This window comes from Cebus imitator, unplaced genomic scaffold (genome assembly GCF_001604975.1).
Source record: "Cebus imitator isolate Cc_AM_T3 unplaced genomic scaffold, Cebus_imitator-1.0 Scaffold79, whole genome shotgun sequence".
Lineage (NCBI taxonomy): Eukaryota > Metazoa > Chordata > Mammalia > Primates > Cebidae > Cebus > Cebus imitator.
The window spans coordinates 2,155,635-2,174,537 of NW_016107394.1; the positions used below are offsets into that span (position 1 = coordinate 2,155,635).

Genomic DNA, 18,903 nt, shown 5'->3' on the forward strand with positions numbered 1-18,903 from the left:
CGGCCAGGCTGGTCTTGAACTCCTGACCTCAGGTGATCCACCCCTCAGCCTCCCAAAGTGCTAGGATTACAGGTGTGAGCCACCGCGCCCAGCTTCATTGCACAAATTTAAAAAATTTTAATGAGGCCCAATTTATTTATTTTTTGTTGCCTGTGCCTTTGGTGTCATTTCTAAGAAATCACTGTCAAATTCACAGTTGTAAAGATTAGCCCTATATTTTCTTTTAGCATTTTATACTTTTAGGTCTTACATTTAGGTCTTTGATCCATTTTGAGTTGATTTTTGTATATGGTTAGATAAGGGCCCAAATTTATTCTTTTACATGTGGATATCATACTATTTGATTACTATAGCTTGTAATAAGTTTTGCAGTCAGGAAGTAGGAGTCTTCCAGTTTTGTTCTCCTTTTTTAACACTATTTTGGCTATTTTCAGGGTCCCTTGAAGTTCCATATGAATTTTAGGATAGGTTTTTCTAATTCTGCAAAAAGTATCATTGGGATTTTGATAGGGATTGCACTGAATCTGTAGATTGCTATAGAAACACTGATAAATTCTTGTATGTTGAACAATCCTTGCATTCCAGAAATAAATCCTACTTGGTCATGGTGTATAATCCTTTTAATATGCTGCTAAATTTGGTTTGCTAGTGTTTTGTTGCGGATTTTTTGCATCAGTGCTCATAAAGGATATTGGGTTGTAGTTTTCTTTTCTTGTAGTGCCTTTGTCTGGCTTTGGTATCAGGGTTATGCTGGCCTCATAGAAAGTGTTCTCTCCTTTTTGATATTTTTTTCTTTTTTTGAAAAGTTTGAGAACGATTGGTGTTCTTTAAATGTTTGACAGAATTCAGCAGTGAAAACACCAGTTCCAGAGCTTTTATTTCTCAGGAGACTTTATTACTGGTTCAATCTCCTTACTAATTATAGGGTTATTCAGATTTTCTATTTCTTTGTGATTTAGTCTTAGGTTTTGTGTTTCTAAAAATTTATCAGTTTCATCCAGGTTATCTGATTTGTTGGCATGCAATTGTTTATCACACTCCCTTATAATCCTTTTTATTTCTGTAGAATCATTTGTAATGCCCTTGCTTTCATTTCTGATCTTAGTAATTTGACTCTTCTCTTTTGCTTAGTCCATCTAGCTAAAGGTTTGTCAATTTATTGATCTTTTTAAAGAATCTTGTTTCATTGATTTTCTCTGTTGTTTTTCTATTCTCATATTATTTATTTCTCTTCTAATCTTTATGATATCCTTCCTTCTATTGGCTTTAGGTTTAGTTTGTTTTTGTCTTTCTAGTTCCCTAAATTGCAGTTAGGTTGTTGATTTGAGATCTTCTTTTTTTAATGTAAGCATTTACAGCAATACATTTCTTCCTTAGCACTGCTTTTACTGCATTCCGTAAGTTTTGGTGAGATGCATAAATACTCACAGGTCATTATCATGTATCTGTAAGTATTTTCTAATTTCTCTTGTGATTTCAATTGCTCAATTTCATAATTTTTGCAGTTTTACTACTGTTATTGATCTAATTTATCTTGCGCTGTAAGAGAAAATACTTTGTATGATAGTTATCTTTTAAAATCTATTGAGACAATTTGTGGCCCAACATATAGTCTATCCTGAAAAATGTTCCATGTACACTTGATAAGAATGTCTACGCTGTTGTTGTTGAGCACAGCGTTCTGTATATGCCCATTATCTCTAGTTGGCTTATTGTGTTGTTTAAATTCTGTATTTCCTTACTTATCTTCTTTCTGGTTCTTCTAATACTCAGAGTAGGGTATTGAAGACTCCAACTATTATTGTAGAACTTTCTATTACTCCCTTTAGTTCTGCCAGTTTTTGTTTAATGTATTTTGATGATCTTCATTAGGTATGTAAATTTTCATAATTGTTGTATCTTTCTTCCTGTATTAAACCTTGTATTTATAATAGTCTTAGCTGGGCCCAGTGGCTCATGCCTGTAATCCCAACAGTTTGGGAGGCCAAGGAAGGAGGATAGCTTGAGCCCAGGAGTTTGAGAACAGCCTGGGCAACATAGTGAGACCTCATCTCTACAAATAATTAAAAATGTTTGCTGGGAATGGTGGTGCATGACTGTGGTCCCAGCTACTTGGGAGGCTGAAATAGGAGGATTGCTTGAGCCCAGGTGGTTGAGACTGTAGTGAGCTGTGATCAAGTCATTGCACTCCAGCCTAGGCCACAGAGTAAGACCCTGTCTCCAAAAATAATTATATAATGTTCTTTTCTCTTGTAATTTTTAAAAAAAGGTCTTTAAAAAATTGAAGTGTATATTATCTGATGTTGGTATAAGCATTCCTGCTCTCTTTTGGTTACTATTTGCATAGAATATGTTTTTTTCCATCCTTCACTTTCAATCTATTTGTCTCTTTGGATCTAAAGTGAGTGCCTTGTAGACAGCATACTGTTGGATTATGTTTTTAAATCAATTCTGACAATCTTTGCCTTTTGATTGGAGAGTTTAATCCATTTACATTTACAGTTGGCTGGGAGTGGTGGCTCACACCATTAATCCCAACACTTTGGGAGGTTGAGGCAGGCAGATTACCTGAGGTCAGGAGTTCGAGACCAGCCCTGCCAACATGGTAAAACCCCATCTCTACTAAAAATACAAAAAAATTACCTGGATATGGTGGCACACGCCTGTAATCCCAGCTATTTGGGAGGCTGAGTCATGAGAATTGCTTCACTTGAACCTGTGAGGTGGAGGTTGTAGTGAGCCAAGACTGTCCCACTGCACTCCAGCCTGAGTGACAGAATGAGACCCTGTCTAAAAAATAATAATAATAATAAAAAAAATAAGAAGAAGTAATTACTAATAAGAAGGGACTGACTTTCAATGTTTTGCTATTTGTTTTCTATATGCCTTATGGCTTTTTTGACCCTCATTTTTTTCTATTACTTTTGTGTTTATTAATTTATCTGTATTTTGTTTTGTGTTTATCTTTTGTAGTGAAACATTTAAATTAATTTCTCATTTCCTTTTGGATATATTCTATAGCTATGTTCTTTGTGATTACTATGGGGATTATATTTAACACCCTAAAGTTATAATACTATATTTTGAATTTATACCTGCTTAACGTCAATAACATACAAAAACTCTGCTCTTTTAACAATCCACCCTCAACCCTTTTGGTTATTGATGTCATAAAATTACATCTTTATATACTGTGTGCCCCAAAACAAATAATTCTTTGAGATGCATTAGTCTCTTAAATTATGTAGAAAACATAATGTGGAGTTAACATTGAACATTTTTTAAAAAAATAGGGTCGGTCTCATTCTACCTAGGCTGGAGTGCAGTGGTATAATAGTTCACTGTAACATCAAACTTCTGGGGTCAAGTGATCCTTCTGCTTCAGCATCTTGAGTAGCTGGGACTATGTGTGCACTGGCTAATTTTTATTTTTATTTTTTAAGAGATAGGATCTTACTATGTTGCCCAGGCTGGCCTTGAACTCCCTGGCCTTACGCAATCCTCCCACCTCAGCCTCCCAGAGTGCTGAGATTACAGGCATAAGCCACTACACTGAGACTTACTCTTGAGCATTTCTTTCAGGGCAAGTTTAGTGGCAATGAACTCCCTTCATTTTTGTTTATCTGGGAAGATTTTAATTTCTCCCTCACTTTTGAAGGAAAGTTTTGGTGGGTATAGAATGTTTGGTTGACTTTTTTTTTTTTCTTTTAGCACTTTGAACATATCAGTCTACTACCACTGGGCTCCGAAGTTTTTGATGAAAAACCTGTAGATAGTCTCATTAAGGATCCTTTGCATGTGATGAGTTGCTTCTCTCTTGCTGTCTTCAAGATTCTTTGTCTTTCAAAAGTGTGATTATAATATGTCTCAGTGTGGATGCCTTTGAGTTCATCTTACTTGGAGTTTCTTCGAGCTTCTTAAATATTTATATTCATGTCTTTCATCAAATCTGGGAAGATTTCAGCCATTATTTCTTCAAATATTCTCTCTGCTCCTTTCTCCCTTTTCCTTCTGGGACTCCCACAAGGTATATGTTGGTCAGTTTGATGATGACCCAGAAGTCTCTTAGGCCCTGTTCACTCTTCTTCAACCTTTTTTCTGTTCCTGACTTGATAGTTTTCATTGTCCTGTCTTCAAGTTCACTGATTCTTTTACCTGTTCAAATCTGCCTTTGAAAGTCTTTAGCAAAAATTTCATTTTAGCTATACTTTTGAGCTCCAGAATTGTTTGTTTCTTTTTGGTTTCTCTCTCTTTATTGATATTTAAATTTTATTCATACATCATTTTCTTGACTCTCCATGTCTTCCTTTGGTTCTTCAGGCATCCTTAAGATAGCTCTTTTAAAGACTTTGCTTAGTAGGTCTCCCATCAGGTCTTTTTCAGGGACAGTTTCTGTGGATTTTTTTTTCCTTTGAATAGGTCATGATTGCTTGTTTTGTTTTGTTTTTGTATGCCCTATAATTTTTTTTTTTTGTTGTTAAAAACTGGACGTTTGAATCTAATAATGTGGTAACTCTGGAAATAAAATTTCTTTCCCTTTCACAGGGTTTGCTTTTTTTGTTGTTGTTTTATTGTTGTGAGCTGTCTCTGCCAAGGATCAGCCTGAAGTATAAACTTAAGGTCTTCTTAGGCCTTTACTAAGTCTGCATCTTCTCTAAGACATTATGATCACCTTCTAATTAATTTTTCCTGTATATGCAACTGCTTTTGAATATCCTAGTCTTAAATGTCTGGCTCCCAACAGGAAATAAAAGAGAAAAATGAAGAGGGAGGGAAGGGTGCAAGCACATTAATCCTAGAAGTCACTTCAACCAAAGGGATTTATTACTATGGGAGGAGGTGTAAGAACAATGGTCTCTGCCTCTTTTTCTTTGCCCCTGTGATCAGAAATACCAATCGGGGCACAGATCCCAAGTATTTGAAAGACAGGGTCCTTTTGCCCTTCTTGGCTCTTGCAAACTGCATTCAAGCTGCTCTGGAAACATGTGCACAGCTGCCTGTCATGGGGCTGGAAGGTGAGGGATAGATAGTTGTTACTATGCTAAGAGTTGAAATTGAACAAAATTAATCACAGTTTATCATCTAAGCTTTCCCTTGGAAGTTGCAGGACTTCAACAGGCTTCAGAGCTCCAAAATAGTTACACCAGACAAATTCTGCCACTGTAATTGTCTGGGTGGGGAGACAGATTCCTGGTGCTTCCTACTCTGCCATCTTCCTAGAATCCTCTGAGTATTTATCTTTTAAAACATTATTTTACTCTTTCATGTGTGTGTGTCTGCAGGTGTCTAAGGTGGGGATCATACTATATAGTACTTAATATGCTGTACTTTTTCCTTTTTTCCTTCCTTTCTCTCTCTTTGTCCTAGTATTTTATGTACATTGTGTTGGTTAACTTCTCAATTTTGCTCACTGGTTAAAATATATCTAAATAGGGTTATGAAAGAACCAGAGGAAGAATGCTTATCACAGACATCCTTGATATGGAACAAGTTGTAGCAACTGATGAGACTCTGCTACGTGTATCTTTGTAAGAAAATTGCTCCGTGCAAGGGATAGGTGGCATTATGTAGTGTGAAGTTTTTCTTGAAAATACAGGTTTGGGAAGATCTATATTGCTGTTGGGTTAAATCTGAAGATTCTGAGAATATATGTAAGAGAGAGATTATAATGATGGACCCTGAGATTTAAGTGGACTTGGAGAAAGAGGGATCAGATGGGCAATAAGAAGGGTTGGGGGTTAATGAACTAGACATATCAATAGGGTTACAGAATCACACAGAGAATGTACTCCAGTTCATATAAGTGAACTGAAGATGAAATATATTGGCTAGAGAGGGATAGGGGCTTCGGAGGAAGTTCAATTACTTTTGATGAAATTTAGAGTGTGACCATAACATAGGTTATTGAGGTGGGCAGGGGCAGAAAAAAGGACTACTAAATGTGAGGAGAGCAGGGCATTAGATAGGTCATTCATGGAAGGCTGAAGCCACCAACAATGATGGCGTGTGCTGGGGAAGAGAGAAAGTAACACAGGTACTAAAATCTTCCCTGTGAGACAGTGATGGGGAGATCAGTAGGCAGGACAATTAGAGACAGGCTGGTATAGTCAAGTGATGAATTCAAAAGAGCTAAGAGGAAAGATGAGAACTAATTGAGGAGGAGCAGTGGAGGCTCACTTCCTGACAACGAAGGCAGCCTCTGCCTACGAGGGCTACAGGGTAAGCAGAATCTTAGGGGACAGCCAGAGTAAGCCATGTCTTTAGGGGACAGTTAAGGTGAAGAAGTGAAGCAAATATTTCAACAAGAAGGTGCATATAGAAAAGAATCTACCGATTTTAGAAAGGAAGTGCTGGAGGACAGTGGAAAGGCTGGAAAGGGAAGCAGTGTGTGATGATGTGGTGGAAGATGACCACCGAGGTTAGGGTCAGATTTCTTGTGATTACTATGACAAATCTGTGGGGGATGGCAGTATTAGACTTGAAGGCTCTTAAAAGGATGGTAGGCTAGTGGTTTCAGGAATGTTGAGGCTGCATTCCTTATCTCTACAACCCATCATGACTCTGGAGGGTCACACTGGTGACTGCCCTCCCCCACCAACCATTCCATATTCTTCTTGTCCTGTGTCACTGCCTTAGACCACTATGGTTCTCTGTCCAGTGGATGAGCCAAATCTTCCTTCTTTAAGAATATGAGTCCTTAATACTCCTGGTATCTAATATCCAAGTCAATTAGGACCACAACACTAGAAAAAACTGTAGATATACAGAAAACATAAAAATTAATCTGAGAAAAATCAGAATGAAGCCTCTTTTTCAAACATACCTATTATTTTTTCTTACTGTCCTTTCTTGCCTTATGGTTTTCAGTCTTCTCTCCATGTGTTTAAGCATTTTAAACATATTTTAAATTCAGATTTTTTTTTTATATTACTGACACTTCTTGGAACCAATTTCTCCCACTGGTTGCATCTGCAGACTTTTCTTCTTGATGATTTGTTTCCTTTTTCATTGGGTAAGTTTTCCCTGTAAGGTCATTTTCAGCAGGATTTTGTTTTCCACAGCTTTCTTTGTGATAACTGGATTATGGCAATAGCCTTACAGTACAGTTCTGTGCTTTTTCTATGGGATTCTTTAGGTTTCATTGGTCCAGGATCAGCTTTTTGTTAGTTTTTCAGCTTGATATTTCAGTAACACTTGGGTATTCTGAATTTGGACCACTTAGAAAGAGCAAAAGTGTGAATTTTTTCCTAGCTGACTCTTTCTATTTACATTTCTGCATAATGGTAGACTTACTTGCATTCCCTTTTGAGTCCCGGGTCAATGATTAGTGTTTGTCTAGTCCTCATTTCACACACAGAAGGTCTTTTGAGACTCGCATCTCACTGTTGAAGCCCTAGTACCCAGCCATTAGGCTTATATCTGGTTTCAAGTCTCTATGAACTCATTGGTCTCCACTTTCACTCACTCTCTACATTTTAGGTTCCATTCATTTCTGGCACCTAGAGACTTCCTTTTTTTTTTCTTTTTGAGACAGAGTCTTACTCTGTCACCCAGGCTGGAGTACAGTGGTGTGATCCTGGCTCACTGCAATGTCTGCCTCCTGGTTCAAGCAATTCTCCTGCCTCAGCCTCCTGAATAGCTGGGATTACAGATACATACCACCACACTCGGCTAATTTTTGTATTTTTAGTAGAGACAGGGTTTCACCATGTTGGCCAGGCTGGTCTTGAACTCCTGACCTCAGGTGATCTGCCTGCCTCAGCCTCCCAAAGTGCTAGGATTACAGGCGTGAGCCATGGCACATGGCTGGAATGTCCCAATCTTGGTTTCAAGTCTAGTTGTGTATTAAACTTTTTGTTTTATTACATATATTAAATATTTCTATTTGAGGTAGAAGAGAGTTTGCCTGCAATCACTCTATCTGTTGTATATTCGTCATAAGTCATCCAAAATCATTCCACATAATGCAAACAGAGGGTCTTTTAAAACACATATGGTGCTGCGAAAACTGGCTAGCCATATGCAGAAAGCTGAAACTGGATCCTTTCCTCACACCTTATACAACAATTAACTCCAGATGGATTAAAGATTTAAACATAAGACCTAACACCATAAAAACCAAAGAAGAAAACCTAGGCAATATCATTTAGGACATAGGTATGGGCAAGGACTTCATGACTAAAACACCAAAAGCAATGTCAACAAAAGCCAAAATAGACAAATGGGATCTAATTAAACTAAAGAGCTTCTGCACAACAAAATAAATTATCATTAAACTGGCAACCAACAAAATGGAAAGCATTTTTCCAATTTACCTATCTGAGAATGGGCTAATATCCAGAATCTACAAAGAACTTAAACAAATTTACAAGAAAAAAACAACCCCATCAAAAAGTGGGCAAAGGATATGAACAGACACTTCTCAACAGAAGACATTTATGCAGGCAACAAACATATGAAAAAAAGCTCATCATCACTGCTCATTAGAGAAATGCAAATCAAAACCACAATGAGATACCATCTCACACCAGTTAGAATGGTGATCATTAAAAAATCAGGAGGTAGCCGGGCGCGGTGGCTCAAGCCTGTAATCCCAGCACTTTGGGAGGCCGAGGCGGGTGGATCACGAGGTCAAGAGATCGAGACCATCCTGGTCAGCACGGTGAAACCCCGTCTCTACTAAAAACACAAAAAATTAGCTGGGCATGGTGGCGCGTGCCTGTAATCCCAGCTACTCAGGAGGCTGAGGCAGAAGAATTGCCTGAACCCAGGAGGCGGAGGTTGCGGTGAGCCGAGATTGCGCCATTGCACTCCAGCCTGGGTAACAAGAGCGAAACTCCGTCCCAAGGGAAAAAAAAAAAAAAAAAATCAGGAGATAACAGATGCTGGAGAGGATGTGGAGAAACAGAAATGCTTTTAGACTGTTTGTGGGAGTGTAAATTAGTTCAACCATTGTGGAAGACAGTGTGGCGATTCCTCAGGGATCTAGAACTAGAAATACCATTTGACCCAGCAATCCCATTATTGGATATATACCCAAAGGATTATAAATCGTTCTATTATAAAGACACAGGCACACATATGTTTATTTCGGCACTGTTCACAATAGCAAAGACTTGGAACCAGCCCAAATGCCCATGAATGACAGACTGGATAAAGAAAATGTGGCACATATATACCATGGAATACTATGCAGCCATATGGATAAAGCTGGAAACAAACCATCATTCTCAGCAAACGGACACGAGAACAAAAAACCAAACACCGCAAGTTCTCACTCATAAGTGGGTGTTGAACAATGAGAACACATGGACACAGGGAAGGGAACATCACACACCAGGGCCTGTTCCGGAGTCGGGGCCGGGGAAGGGATAGCAGGGGGTGGGGGGATAGGACAGGGACAGCATTAGGAGAAATACCTAATGTAGATGACGGGGTGATGGGTGCAGCAAACCACCATGGCACGTGTATACCTATGTAACAAACCTGCATGTTCTGCACATGTACCCCAGAACTTAAAAGTACAACAAAAACAAAAACAAAACAACCACAAATCTGATCATTTCGTTCCCTTAGCATGGCATTCAAGGCACTTTGAAATCAGGAACCTTGCCTCTGTAGCTTCATTTTCTACCAATTTCCTCTCTTCTCCAACTCATATTCCAGCCACAGGCAATAACCCTTCTTTTTCCTTTCTACACCCTAAATTGCATTTAGGGTGTGTGTTAATGGTAAATTTACATTTTCCCTAATCTTTGCATACTGTCAAGATGGGATTGCAAAAGTAGTAATGTCTGTTTCCTGAGAGCCTAGACCCAGAAAACAGCAGCTCCATTTATCATCACCTCTGGACATAGTAGTGCAATATGACCTTAACTTTATTCAATTAAAAGTGCTGTCAATTAGATTTGTATTAAATTAGTTATCAGGTTTGTATTAAATTATATCTTAAGATTGTTGTATATTTTATTATTAAATCGCCCTTTCTAAAATTTGGTATGTTTTTTCATTTGTCAGATCTTATTTTTATCAATATGGTTGTCTTGTTAAATTTATTATGAACAGGTAATACAATATGGTTTTCTTGTTAAATTTGGTTTAAATTATGGTTTTGTTAAATTTATTAAATTTATTTTGAACAGGTAATAGATTAATATGGTTCAAAACATACTGAAAAGTATTTAAAATAACATAGCAATGTTTCCCTTCCATTGCTCTCCCTGAATTGCCAATTCTGCTCCCTTACAGAAGTAGGTTATGTGTATATGAGCAAATACATGTACCTACTTGCTGCAATTGTAAATGAAATGTTTTTCTTTTGTTACTGTTTCTAGTTGATTATTGCTAGAATATAGAAAAACAATTGATTTTTGTGTAGTTATCTTTTATTCAGATACCCAATTTTCTTATTAATGCTAATGGGCTTTTACTATAGCCTACCCCCACCCCCTCATTTTTAGACAGGGTCTCGCTCTGTTGCTCAGGCTGGAGTGCAGTGGCATGATCTCATCTCACAGCAATCTCTGCCTCCTGAGTTCAAGTGAGATTCCCACCTCAGCCTCCAGAGTAGCTGAGATTACAGGTGCATGCCACCACATCCAGCTAATTTTTTGCTGAGATGGGGTTTCACCATGTTTCTCAGGCTGGTCTTGAATTCCTGGGCTCAACCGATCCACCTGGCTTGGCCCCTCAGTGTTGGGATTACAGGTGTGAGCTACTGCACCTTTTTTTTTGGAGATAGGGTGGCAGCCTGGAATGCAGTGGCATGATCATAGCTCACTATAACCTCAAACTCTTAATCTTTCCACCTCAGCCTCAGGTACCTGGGAATACAGGCATGCACTATCATGCCTGGCCTGAAATAACTTTAAACTTACAGAAAAGTCACAAAAATAATACAAAGAATTCATGTACATCCTTCCCTCAGATTTCCCAAATGTTAACATTTGCTCGTTTGTTTCTGAGACAGTCTCCCTCTATCACCCAGGCTGGGTGCAGTGGCGTGATGTAGGCTTACTGTAACCTCTGTCTCAAGGTTCAAGGAATTCTTGTGCCTCAGCTTCCCCAATAGCTGGGATTATAGGCATGTGCCACCATGCCTCGCTAATTTTTGTATTTTTAGTAAAGAGGGGTTTCACTATGTTAGCCAGGCTGGTCTCAAACTCTTGACCTAGGTGACATACTTGCCTAGGCCTCCCAAAGTGTTGGAATTACAGCTGTGAGCCACTGCACCTGGCCAACACCTTACTTTTTGCTTTATCATTCCGTGTGTGTGTGTGTGTGTGTGTGTGTGTGTGTGTGTGTGTATGTATGTATGTAGGTTTCTGAAATACTGGCAAATCAAATTAGAGGTTTACCTTTAACTTCTAAATACTTATATTTTCTAAAAACAAGGACGTTCTCTTCCATAATCATAATTATCAAAATAAGAAAATTTAAAATACTATCACTTTAGACATTTAAATAACATTTAAGTTCTTGATGTAATAAATTAATAAATTTCCTGACACTGAGCCTTGTATTACTAAAATAAAGCTTATGTAATCAGAGTGTACAATTCAACTTGATTTTATTTGGAATTTTTGCATCTGTGGTCATAGGTGAGATTAGGCTGTAGCATTCTTTCTGGCATTTTACTGGGTTTGAGTACAATGGCAGCTTAGATAATAGTTACAACTCATCTATTTTGGGGGTTGAGTGATTAGCTACAGGAGTGTGTTTACTTTGTAATCATTCACCGAGCTGCATACTTGTGATCTGTACAATTTCCCATATGTTTTTAAATTAAAAACACGAACTTTTATTTTTTGTTTTTGGGACAGGGTCTCACTCTGTCACCCAGGCTGGAGTGCAGTGGTGCAATCTTCGTTTGCTGCAACCTGGGCTTCCTGGACTTAAACAGTCTTCCCCACCTCAGCCTCCCAAGTAGCTGTGACTGCAGGCATGCACCACCACACCTGGATAATTTTGGTTATTTTTAGTAGATGTGGGGTCTTGCCATGTTGCCCAGGCTGGTCTCAAACTCCTGGGCTCAAGTGATCTGCCCACCTTGGCCTCCCAAAGTGCTAGGATTACAGGTGTGAGCCACAACACCTGGCCAACAATCTTTTCAAGGATAAAATTTTATGTATTTTTCACCCTGTCTTACAGTGCTGAAAAAAGGTAAAATTTTAATCACCTTTCCAATTGCTTCTTGGGTAATCCATTGGCCTATTAAAACTATGTCTAGGATCAGTGTTTGCTGGGAAATTATCCATTTGCTCTGATTTCAGATTTGTTTCCATAGAGTTCTACTATTATTCTCAATTCCTTTATGTGGTTATGTCTAACTTCTCATTCCTAATTTTGTTCTTTTTTGGCTCCTTTTACCTTTTACCAGGCTCAGGATGTTTTATCTATTTTATTGGTGCTTTCAAAGAATTGCTTTTTAATTTATTCTTTTTTTTCTACTGTGTTAACTTTAGCTTTTATCTTTATTGGTTCATTTTCTTTCTTTCTTTTTTTTTTAATGGTTTAAATGTGTTTTTTTCCTATATTTCCCTTTCTTCTTTTACTATACTGCGGAATTTCCCTAAATTTAAAAATCACTACACACCTTTGAGTTTTTCCTTTTGGATAATAAATGTGTTGCACTTTCATTTCCAAGTCTGGTCTCATATATTCTAGGATCTTTAATAAGGAATCTGGGGCTGGGTGCAGTGGTTCATGCCTATAATCTTGGCATTTTGGGAGGCCAAGGCAGGTGGATCACTTGAGACCAGGAATTTGGGACTAGGTTGGCAAACATGGTAAAACCCCATCTCTACTAAAAGTACAATAACAACAACAAAAATTAGGTGGGAGTGGTGGCGCATGCCAGTAGTCCCAGCTACTCAGGAGGCCGAGGCATGAGAACCACTGGAGCCAGAGGTGGAAGCTGCAGTGAGCCGACATGGCACAACCACACTCCAGCATAGGTAACAGAACAAGGCTCTGTTTTAAACAAAAAAAAGAAAGAAATATGGGTCTTACCTTGCTGCATTTTCTCAGAGCTCCAATCCTGGTGGGTCCCATTGCCTGGCCACAATGACATGACAGATAAAAACATGCTGAGCAAATGAACAATACTTTTCTGTTCCAGGGCCAACTGAGATCTGCGCTTGCTGCAGATCCCATCCACACACCCAAATATTCCTGGAGCATTTGTCATGTGCGAGCACTGTGGCAGGTTCTATGAATGGCTGAACAGTTGGGGTATCCGCCCTCTTCGAGCTTACATTCTAGTGATGAAGACTTAGAACAGGTAGCACAGTGAGCTGAGCATTGCCTAGGATGCCGTGGAAAAGATATGGGCCATCACCACCTAGGAGGTCTGGCAGAGAATCTCTGAAAGAAGTGGTTCTTAATTAGGTTCCTTAGACTAAGGTTCTACCGTCTCCTTATTCTGTTCTCAAGAAGGTGGCTATTTGGTTTTCTTGCATAAAAGTGATCTGATTAAAGAGGAAAAAAAAAATAATCAAAAAAAAATAATTAAAAAAAAGAAAAAAAAAGTGATCTGATTTTGAGTTATCTGCCTAGAGTTCCTGGCCACAGTTAACTGAACCAACAGACTGAGAGCCAGGCGACATCTATCTAGTAGGAATACTGCACACAGGATGGTCACTGGATGACTTAACTAGAGCCTCTATGGGAAGTCTAAATATCAAAAAGAAAGAAAGTAGCAGAAACAGAGATAGCAGGAAAAAAAGCAGAAAAGAATAGTAAGGTTATAAAAATGGCAGTCACAAACCCTAGAGTACTGGATTAAAAACATATCTAAACTCATGGTTTTTATTTATTTATTTATTTATTTTTTAATTTAATTTTTTTTAAAGATGGGGTTTCACCATGATGGCCAGGCTGCTCTTGAACTCCTGACCTCAGGTGATCCACCCACCTTGGTCTTCTAAAATGCTAGGATTACAGGCATGAGCCACAGCGCCAGGCTGATTTTTATTTATTTTTAAAAATATGAGACAGGGTCTTGCAGTGGTACAGTCACAGTTCATTACAGCCTTGACATCCTGAACTCAAACGATCCTCCTGCCTAAGCCTCCTAAGTAGCTAGGACTACAGAAATGCGCCACCATGCCTGGTTAATTTTTTTTTTTTTTTTTTTTTTCAAATTTTTGGAGGATGAGGTCTTGGAATGATGCCCAGGCTGGTCTTGAACTCCTGGGCTCAAGTGATCCTCCCACCTTGGCCTCCCAAAATGCTGAGATTATAGTCATGAGCCACCATACCTGGCTCATGGTTTTTAATAATATACAGATGGACAGACAGAATAATAAATTCAAGTGTGTGTATTTGCATGTTTTAACATACATACATATGTTTTCCAGCTCTGTGGGTTGAGGCGGTCTATAAGCAATGACATTTGGGCAATGAGACTCTAGCCAGGAATATATACTGTGTCCAGACTTTGTTTCAAGTGGTACCAAGAAACTACTTGGTTTCTAAGTTCCTTTTTTCTCGAATAAAAGGAACTGGGAGCTTCTTAGAGAAATGACAGATGTCAGGGCTGAGATAGGGAAAACAGGAGTAAGCCTGAAACATCTTGTGGTGCCAGAAAATGCTTAAAAAGTGACAGGGGCAATGCTGAAACAACACAGGTGCCAATGAGTACTCATTACTGAATGAGTTCTCACTGGCCAAATCTGAGCCGATTTGAGCAACAAAATAAACTATGTTAGCATTAGATTATAACCTGTAGAATAAAACAGATACCATTCATTCATACTGATATAAACTGTCAAATAAATAAATGAGGAGAAGGGACAGCTCTTCTTTATAGTCGAATACCAATTAATAAATACAGGTAAAATAAGGAAATAAAGTCACCATTAGGCAAGCACAACATCAATATCTGTTACAAGCAAGAATCATTGATGACGAAAACGAAAATCAGCAGGCAAAATTTTAAGGCTAAATGAGACATTCACACAGCTTCAAAGTATCTCCTCAGAAGATTCTTATTAATTTCAAAGAGAAAATTCCTAATTTTACAGTGGAGAAACCTGGCACATACCACCTTAGCCATGTGATCAAAATTACCACCACCTAGGCTGCGCATGGTGGCTCACATCTGTAATCCCAGCACTTTGGGAGGCAAAGGTGGGTGGATCACCTGAGGTCAGGAGTAGAGACCAGCCTGGCCAACATGGCTAAAGCCTGTCTCTATTAAAAATACAAAAATTAGCCGGGTGTGGTGGTGGGCGCCTGTAATCCCAGCTACTTAGCAGGCTGAGGCAGGAGAATCACTTGAACCCGGGAGGTGGAGGTTGCAGTGAGCTGAGATTGCACCACTGCACTCCAGCTTGGGCAAAAGAGTGGGATTCCGTCTCAAAACCCCGAAACAAATAAAAAGTTACCACCACCCTTCGCTAGGAGGCACTAAAAAGGGCACAATATCACTTCTGCGGTTGTCTTGCCAAAAATGCAGACCCTCAATCACATCATGTAAAAACATTAGACAAACTAAAATTGGGAATATTCTATGAAATAACTGGCCTCAACTCTTCCAAAGTGGCAAGGTCATGAAAGACAAAGAAAAATGGAGAAACTGTCACAGGCTGACAGATGAAGGAAACACAACAACAAAATGCAATGCGGGATCCTGGACAAGAAGAAGGACATCAAGGGGAAAACTGGCAAAATTTGAATGTCCATAGATTAGTTAGTAGTAGTTTATCAATGTTAACTTCCTGGTTTTGTTTCTTGAGAAGTCTCACTCTGTCACCCAGGCTGGAGTGCAGTGGCATGATCTAGCTCACTGCAATCTCCAATCCCAGGTTCAAGTGATTCTCCTGCCTTAGCCTCCCAAGTAGCTGATATTACAGGCGCCTGCCACCATGCCCAGCTAATTTTTGTATTTTTAGTAGAGACGGGTTTCACCATGTTGGCCAAGCTGGTCTCAAACTCCTGATATCAGGTGATCCACTGGCCTTGGCCTCCTAAAGTGCTGGGATTACAGGCATAAGCCATCACACATGGCAATTTCCTGGTTTCGATAAACTACAGTATGGCTTTGTAAGAGGTTATCATTGGGAGAAGCTAGATGAAAAGTACATGGGAATTTTCTACTATTTCTGGTACTTTCTGTAAGTCTAAAATTATTTCTAAACAAAAAGTAAAAAACAATGAAAAGAAAAGCAGTCACTGAGGTAGGGAGCAACAGCCCCTGTGGGGTAGACAGTGATCCGAACATCTTCTGGAGCCCACACCCTAGATTCTGACTGCCTCATATCCATCATACTATTAGGACATGCTTCCATTATCCATGAGACTTTGACTCCTGGCCCCATTCTCTGCTTCTTATAAGAGACTAGCTAAGGACACTACCTGAGGGTTCCACAAAGGGCCTGCAGCAGGAAGGTGGATGGAGTCTTTATCAGTGGTGGCTACTGCAGATGGTGCCCAAGGATGCACCAAACCTTGCTGTGCCTGGCTAAGGTGGGCTTGAAACATTGGCTGGTCTGTGAAATGCCCTTGGGGGATGGTGTCCAGACCCTCTGCTTAGTGACTAACATGCAGACTGAATAAACTGCATATTTATTCCAGGTTCATTTAGAAAAGCTGTACAGACAGGGCTGAGGCCAACTACATGGCCACGTGGGCAGAGGTCAAACCTATGATCTCTCTCCCTACAGCTTCCTAATGTCTGTGATGTTAGTCTTTTGAAGGAGTCCCCACAGAGCTGAGCTTGCTTGGTTATCTGGGACTGCTGCTCCATTCGAGTAGGGGAGGGTAATGAACCAGTCAGGCCTCCTCCTAGAGGTGTCCAACACTGGCCTAGTCCCCAAGGCTGAAGAAACATGGTCTGGCCTGACCCTAGGACATGGCGTGGGGAGGAACAGTGGGCATAATACAGTAATGGAAACAGGCAAGGTTCTATGGGTCCCTTCCCTTAGAATTTTAGGGTATGGAACGAGGAGGCTACAGACTAAATTGCAGACCCATCTGCACCTGGGCCTCCGAACTCTTCCTCCACTACCAGTGAAGCCATTCTGGGGACTGAGTTGTATGAGGGCTGGCAGAGGGTGGCAGTTCACAGTCTGGTCCCTGTCTTCTTCCAGCCAGCTGTGTTATTAGCTGCCATACTTCTGAGCTTCCTGGGAACATAAGAAAGTCCAGCAACTATGGGGGATGGGGATCATTCTGAAGGAAATAAGGGACCTCCCCACCCCTTGCCTTGAAGGGGTGGAAAGGCAGCTCCTCTCCTGAAGGCTTGTTAGCAGGTTATGGGCCCACAACAAAGGGGCCAGAGTAGGGCAAAATTCCTCCTTCAGGTTTTGGGGCTGAGGTGGGGTCTTCAGGGGCTGTGAGGAGGTAAGCAGGCCTTAGGCTGGGTAGAGACGGGAAAGGCATGAGGGGAAGATAGGTGAGTCACCGTGCCACAGCCGAGGGGCTTTTATTGGATGGTGAGGGTGCATATAGGCAGGCAGGTGGCTGCTAGATGATGTTGCACACCTTTTCAGGGTGCAGTGGTGCCCGGATGTCCAGTTTTCGAGTCTTGCTGTCCTTGTCGATGATCTCCAGCCGCAGCTTGGGGAGGCGCTTCTCAGCCTGGGGTGAGGGCAGTTCTGGGCTCTTGAGCAGCTGCTTGTCTGAGTCCTCCACTGTGATGCGCAGAGTGCAGCCCCCTGGTAGCAGGTCCTGCTCATAGGCTGCTGCCAGCTGGTTCACCACACGGCGCTCTACCTGTGGGTGGGGAGGTGAAGTGGTGGTCACCGCTGCAGCCTGGACCCAGCCTGGAGGCTGGCCTCCATCACTTACTGCTAGGGCAACTCAGAGACCTCCTTTGGGCTGAGACTCAGCTTTCTCATTTGCCAACCGGTGCTAATAACAGCTAGCTTGCAGGACTGCGCTCAGTTTCTGAGGCTCCCAGCCCCATCCCATAGTCCTAGGGGGGTTCATATTTGGCTACCCTCCAGCAGGGGTTTTACTTGGTGATCATGTGTTTATGGTTATGAATGGGCACTGCTCTGGGTGTGAATAATTCCAACCAAACTGAGGGAGGCAGACTGGGTCTGGGGGGCCCAGGAAAGAGGGGTGTGGAGGCGCCTCATTTCTCAGGCTCCTGTGCTCACCTCGTGTTTGATGGAGCGGGCGCCATAGTGCACGTTGTAGCCGTCGACCAGCACGTCTGCCACCTCACGGTCCCAGAGCAGCGTGATGTTGTGTCTTTGCTTGGCCTGAGATGGGTCAGATAAAAGCGTGCCTGCATGTGGCCCACTGCTTTCCATCTCTTGCCACTCTGACCTGAGGCCAGGGCCACTGGCCCTATGCCACTGTGCTCTACCCTGTGTGTGTATGTGGGTGACCCCAGTCCAGTGTTGCAGATTTCCAGTGGCTATCCTGCCCCCACCCATGGGTAGTCCCCTCTTACTCTCTTGGCCCAGAAGTTTAGTTCCTTGTTGACGAGTTGGATGAGCTCTGAGTGGCAGAAGGGGAGGAAGTAGACGATCTCATTGATCCGTCCCAGAAACTCATCCCTCCGGAAGTGAGCCTGCATGACCAGGTTAGGGGTGGGATGAGCTCAGTGATCCAGAGGAGTTAGGAAAATTACCAGACACCAGGGGGAAGACTGGGGAAATTATGGGACTTCCAGATCTTTAGGATGGCTAAGATCACCCTCCCCCAACCTTAGGCTCCAGCAGGGACGTACCAAGAAAGACCTCTTACTTTCAGGATAGGGCGAATCACATTCTCCTTGAAGTTCTTTGAGATGGTGATCTTGTCACTTATCTGGACATCTCCTGTGGAGATGGAATCATAAACTGCTTACTCCCCACACTCAGGGACCTGTGGGGCTGTGCCTGCCCGTTGGCCTGCCCATGGAAAGCACCCTGGTCCTGCCTGCCTGTGTGGTCATGGCCAGGGTCT

General features: G+C 41.1%; 1 protein-coding gene across 2 annotated transcripts in view; it reads right to left on the reverse strand.

Moving 5' to 3' along the window:
* Positions 1 to 16,549: 16,549 nt before the first annotated feature.
* CLPB (caseinolytic mitochondrial matrix peptidase chaperone subunit B) overlaps positions 16,550 to 18,903 on the reverse strand; it is a 148,307-nt gene continuing 145,953 nt past the window's right edge. Inside the window, exons 14-17 of one of the 2 annotated variants that reach the window (XM_017532932.2) lie at positions 18,703 to 18,776; positions 18,407 to 18,526; positions 18,108 to 18,212; positions 16,550 to 17,718 (exon numbers count right to left, since the gene is read on the reverse strand). In XM_017532932.2, coding sequence (XP_017388421.1) covers positions 17,470 to 17,718; positions 18,108 to 18,212; positions 18,407 to 18,526; positions 18,703 to 18,776 — 548 coding nt within the window. In that variant the 3' untranslated portion in view covers positions 16,550 to 17,469. The remainder of the gene's footprint in view (positions 17,719 to 18,107; positions 18,213 to 18,406; positions 18,527 to 18,702; positions 18,777 to 18,903) is intronic. The other variant, XM_017532933.2, reaches the window with a different exon arrangement.